This window comes from Theropithecus gelada, chromosome 7a (genome assembly GCF_003255815.1).
Source record: "Theropithecus gelada isolate Dixy chromosome 7a, Tgel_1.0, whole genome shotgun sequence".
Classification (NCBI taxonomy): Eukaryota; Metazoa; Chordata; class Mammalia; order Primates; family Cercopithecidae; genus Theropithecus; species Theropithecus gelada.
In genome coordinates, this window is record NC_037674.1 from 79,795 (window position 1) to 85,794 (window position 6,000).

The window sequence follows — 6,000 nt, forward strand, 5'->3', positions numbered from 1 at the left end:
TTTCAGCTTCAGCTTCCCTTTTTTTTAGAGACAGCGTCTTCCCAGCCTCTCAGGAGGCTGAGAGAGGAGGATTGCTTGACCCCAGGAGTTCAAGACCAGCCTGGGCAACATAGCAAGACCCAGAGTTTTAAAAAAAAAAAAAAAAAAGTGCAAGTCTTTTGTGAGAAGTAAAACATTTTTAAGAATCTGAGGTCTTCTAACTGAACAGGCAAACATTTTTAGATTACACTCATGTTATGTTGTATAGGTTTTGTTAATTTTTATCGTGGACACCTTCAAACAGAAGTGGCAAGGACAGTTGTGAACGCTGTGCTGGCACCTGCTTCGGCTGTACCAGTGAGGACAGCTCTGTCATGTCTGTGCCCATCTCCCCAGTCACACTTGCTGAATTATTTTAAACCGAATTCTGAACATCATGCTAGACGGTTCTCCAAAGTTGTATTTTGGATGAGCTCTGAAAGATACTGTATTTTGAGTGTTCGTTATTCACACACATCACATAGGCAAGTGCACTGAATCAAGGGATAGTGGACGCGGGAGCAGTTCCCTCCAGCACTGCCGTCCTCTACTGTGAACTCCAGTGTACAGCTCAATATTTTGTTCCCTGTCCTGTTTGTGAAGTCAGTGCCACAGTACTTCTGCTATTACTACCATGAAAGAAAAGCACATGTTTGGTGGACTGGGTTGTTATAATAGCCTGTACTCACTGCATGTTAGTAAGTAGGTAAGAGTTCATTTGAGTGCTAATATAATTGGAAATCTCCTCTTGGCTGTACTCTGAATCTAGAAACTAAGATAGTAGATGAAGCCATCCTTGCAGGGATGGAAATAGAAGTCTTACTTGCTTTATATTGCTGACTCAAATGGTGTTGTGGCTGTGTTTTGAAAGGAATCTTTATCTTTAAAGTATACATTTATACTTATGAAATATTCATGACTGCAGTGGCTCTGATGTCTCCGGTTTATTTCCGAATACTGTGGTGGGGCTGTGGAGGTGTAAGCTTGGCACGTGGGTGGCACCTGCCATGGCTGGGCAGTGGGCCATGGAAGCCCCTTATGAAGTTCTCTCTTACATGTGTTTGATACTTCTCTTAAAAAAAAAAAAAAGAAAGAAAGGCCGGGCGCAGTGGCGGCTCACGCCTGTAATCCCAGCACTGTGGGAGGCCAAGATGGGTAGATCTCCTGAGGTCAGGAGTTCGAGACCAGCCTGACCAACATGGAAAAACCCGTCTCTCCTAAAAATACAAAATTGGCCAGGCGTGGTGGTGCACACCTGTAATCCCAGCTACTCGGGAGGCTGAGGCAAGAGAATTGCTTAAACCAAGGAGGCGGAGGTTGTGGTGTGGTGAGCCGAGATCACTACATTGCACTCTAGCCTGGGCAACAAGAGCGAAACTGTGGCTAAAAAAAAAAAAAAAAAAAGGCAGCCGGGCCGGGCTCTGTGACTAACAACTGTAATCCCAGCACTTTGGGAGGCCAAGGAGGGCAGATCAACTGAGGTCAGGAGTTCGAGACCAGACTGACCAACATGGCGAAACCCTGTCTCTACTAAAAATACAAAAATTAGCCAGGCGTGATAGTGGGCACCTGTAATCCCAGCTACTCAGGAGGCCGAGGCAGGAGAATCGCTTGAACCCAGGAGGTGGATCGTGCCAGTGCACTCCAGCATGGGCAACGGAGCAAGACTCCGTCTCAAAAAAAAAAAAGGCTTTTTAAAAATAATTTCAAATTTTAAGGTTTATATCCTTAATGTATTCTTTATTTCAAAGAGAACGTATGCTTGTAAACAATAAAAACAGAACTGTTTAAAGGAAAAGGGAGTGTCTTTGGTCCTCCTAGTTCCAGAACTAGAACTATCTGGAAACAGCACAGCTTTATATCCTAATGAACCTTCCTTTGAAACACGTTGACATTTTTTATTTTAAAGTAGGGTAGGACGCTATGTGTTTTATTTTATAATCTTTAGATTTAGGATTTTAAATCATTAAACCAAAACACATTTGAAATTACTCCACAGATATCTTGAAGCCTACATATAAACCCCCAATGCACTCACTTAATTGAAATTTACTTTTATTCCTAGAATGGAATCTATAGAGAAAATGGAGTCTGATTTTAAAAACTGCCATATGTTTCTTGTAACCATTTTAAACAAAGCCGTCTGTAGAGGATCCTTTCCCCATTGTGAGTATATCATGTTAAAATGTTTCTACCTCTGTATTTTCTTGTAACTAAGAGTATGTGTCATTATTTTGTTACTGATCCCATGAAGAATTAGAATTTCTCACCATTTCAAAACTGAAAAGTCCCTTAGCAGTTGTCCCATGCTTTGAATTGCTTTTTAAGCATTACAGTGAGGGTGAGTGCATATCGAATATTTGTAAGCCTGAGGATCTTACTTTCTGTTATGCCATTTATTACAACAGATTTCTAAAACTATTAAATAAAGTCGATGGCAGAATAGATTTCTGTCACACTCCACTTTCGTGTAGTTTTTGTAACTTTCTTTTCAAAAGCTAGACTTCTTAAAAATTTTTTTAGGAATTTAAAGCTCCTGGCCTGGTGCGGTGGCTCACGCCTGTAATCCCAGCACTTTGGGAGGCCAGCTGAATCACTTGAGGTCAGGAGTTGGGAGAACAGCCTGGCCAACATGGCAAAACCCTGTCTCTACTAAAAATACAAAAATTAGCTGGACATGGTGGCACATACCTGAAATCCCAGCTACGCAGCAGGCTGAGGCAGGAGAATTGCTTGAACCCTGGAGGTGGAGGTTGCAGTGAGCCAAGATTGTACCATTGCACTCCAGCCTGGGTGACAGAATGGGACTCTGTCTCGAAAAAAAAATTTTTTTTTTCAACATTTAAACCTGTTGTTTTAACCTTATTTTTTTTCTTCCCATAGTGGAATCTCTAGCGCTGTCACTCATGGCTGGCATGGAACAAAGTTAAATGTCTTCAGTGTGAGAAATATCCCCAACTTCATCATCATACATGTACATTTCCACCATGTGCAGCTGAAAAGTGAGAATCTTTTAATTTTGGTTTATTTGTAAAACTTGTCCACTGTCGGCCGGGCACAGTCACTCACGCCTCTAATCCCAGCACTATGGGAGGCCAAGGCAGGCGAATCACTTGAGCCCAGGAGTTTGAGGCCAGCCTGGGTAACATGGTGAAACCCTGTGTCTACCAAAAATACAAAATGTATCCAGACGTGGTGTGTGCCTCTCTAGCTACTGAGGAGGCCTAGATGGGAGGATTACTTGAGCCCAGGAGGTCAAGACTGCAGTGAGCCATGATTGCACTACTGCAGTGCAACCTGGGTGACAGAGTGAGATCCTGACTCAAAAAGAACCACTTGTCTGCAGTCCAGACAGATGGATTGTAGGTGGGTTTTCTGGAGATTAGTAGATACTGTATAGAGTTGTGTACATAAAATTGTGTCAGTGCAAAGTGTATACAGGCTGTTTATATTTCCTACTGTAAGATACAGATTTATGGTACTGATATCTTTAAATATAAATTATACCATATTTTGAAAATGTAATTCTGATATTCAAAATAAAGGACTTAAAATTATTTTATTATCCTTTTGCTGCTGTCCTTCAGTCACAGAAGCTTTTTATATAGAGTTTTACATGTTGTCTTCCCTAAAAGTTGTCTTAGATTTAGCTTTCCTACAAATGTTTATATTTTGTCTGGGTGTAGTCTCTCAAGCCTATAATCCCAGCACTTTGAAAGGCTGAGGTGAGAGGACTACTTGAGGCCAGGAGTTCAAGACCTGCCTAGGCAACATATGAGACCCCATCTCTACAAAAAAAACTTAAAAATTAGCCAAGGGCCAGGCGCGGTGGCTATGCCTGTAATCCCAGCACTTTGGGAGGCTGAGGCGGACGGATCATCTGAGGTCAGGAGTTCAAGACCAGCCTGGCCAACATGGTGAAACCCAATCTCTACTAAAAATACAAAAAATTTAGCTGGGCGTGGTGGCACACATCTGTAATCCCAGCTACTTAGGAGGCTGAGGCAGGAGAATCACTTGAACCCAGGAGGCAGAGGTTGCAGTGAGCCTAGATTGCGCCACTGCACTCCATCCTGGGTGACAGAGCAAGACTCCAAAAAAAAAAAAAAAATTAGCCAAGCATGGTGGCATGTGCCAGTGTTTCCAGCTACTTGGGAGGCTAGGGTGGGAGGACCCCTTGAGACCAGGAGGTCGAGGCTGCAGTTCCTGTGGTCCCAGCTACTTGGGAGGCTGAGGTGGGAGGATCGCTTGAGACCAGGAAATCGAGGCTGCAGTGAGCCATGATTGCATCACTGCACTCCAGCCAGGATAACAGAGCAAGACCTTGTCTCCAACAAAAAAAAGAAAGAAATGTTTATATGTTTTATGTGCCTGAGAAGTTCCACGTGGAAAATAGCTTCAACCAATAGCGATAAATGTAAAAGGCCAACTTCACTTAGGGCGAACTGTTGGTACATATTATTGTTTGGTATTTCTTTGTTTTTTGAAATGGAGTCTCACTCCGTTACCTCGGCTGGAGTGCAGTGGCACGATCTTGGCTCACTGCAGCCTCTGCCTCCTGGATTCAAGTGATTCTCCTGCCTCAGCCTCCCGAGTAACCGGGATCTCAGGCGTGCACCACCACGCCCAGCTGATTTTTGTATTTTTAGTAGAGACAGGGTTTCTTTCGCCTTGTTGGCCAGACTGGTCTCGAACTCCTGGCCTCAGGTGATCCACCCACCTCAGCCTCCCAAAGTGCTGGGATTACAGGCGTGAGCCACTGCACCTGGCAATATTTCTGAGCAATTTTTATGAGCTAACCAGTTATATTTTGAATAAAATTATGCTTGCTATTCAATTTTTCCATATTTTCTTTTTATACTTTTTGCATGTGTATTAGGCTCCTCCAGATAAATGGAACAAATAGGATATAGATAGAGATATAGAAAGATTTCTCGTGAAGTAGTGGCTTATGCAGTCCTGGAGGCTGAGAAGTCCCATGGTCTGCCGTCTGCAAGCTGGAGGCCTGGGACAGCCAGTGGCATAGTTCTCGGTCAAACCTGAAGATCTAAGAACCAGGAGAGCTAGTGGTGTCCTGGGTCTGAGTTCAAGGGCTGGAGAACCAGAGAGTGCCAGTGTTGGAGGGGAGGAGAAGATGGACATCCCAACTCAAGCAGAGAGCAAATTTGCCCTTCCTGTCTCTGCCTTTTGGTTCTATTCAGGCCCTCAGCAGATTGATCATGCTCGTCCTCACTGATGAAGGTGATCTTTGCTCATTCTGCCAATTGAAACACTAACCTCTTCCAGAAGCACAGACACAGCCCCAAGTAATGTTTTCCCAGCCATCTCAGCATCCCTTGGCCCAGTCAGGTGACACATAAAGTCAGCAACCATCACAGCATGTCTCTTAACACTTCTGATTCAGTACGATACTTACCATTTATTTCTTTCTGAAAAATAACCACTGAATTCCAAATAGCCCTAGCAGCAAAGAACCAGGGCACCCTTGCCCTTAGACACAATCTCTTGTGGCATCAGCATTTCCTGCATATAGAAGGCAAAATCTGGAGTTCAGTCCATTCACATCCTGGGTTTTACTCAGAAGTCTCAGGAGAAATTCACTGGGGAGGCCTTCAAATGAACAGCTGCTTCCGAGACTCAGGAAAATACCATTGTATAGCCCAACAGCTGTAAGATACATGAAGGCACTTGTGACCTGGTCCTGCAAGTCCAAATCCTATGGGAATTGATGGAGTATCTATTCCTGTAAGACTGTCGTCATGAGGGAGTCAACTTTTAAATAATGGGCCAGGCGTGGTGGCTCACGCCTGAAATCCCAGCACTTTGGGAGGCCGAGATGGGTGGATCACCTGAAGTCAGGAGTTCGAGACCAGCCTGGCCAACATGGCAAAACCCTGTCTCTACTAAAAATACAAAAATTAGCCAGGCATGGTGGCGTGCACCTGTAATCCCAGCTACTTGGGGCTAAGCCAGGAGAATCTC

The 6,000-nt window shown here is 44.0% G+C and overlaps 1 protein-coding gene across 1 annotated transcript in view; it reads left to right on the forward strand.

Moving 5' to 3' along the window:
- Nucleotides 1-3,573, forward strand: part of TUBGCP5 (tubulin gamma complex associated protein 5) — a 45,424-nt gene extending 41,851 nt beyond the window's left edge. The window contains 2 exon segments of the mRNA XM_025390701.1: nucleotides 2,084-2,184; nucleotides 2,902-3,573. Of these exon segments, the coding sequence (XP_025246486.1) occupies nucleotides 2,084-2,184; nucleotides 2,902-2,948 (148 nt within the window). The 3' untranslated portion in view covers nucleotides 2,949-3,573.
- The last annotated feature ends 2,427 nt before the right edge of the window (nucleotides 3,574-6,000 follow it).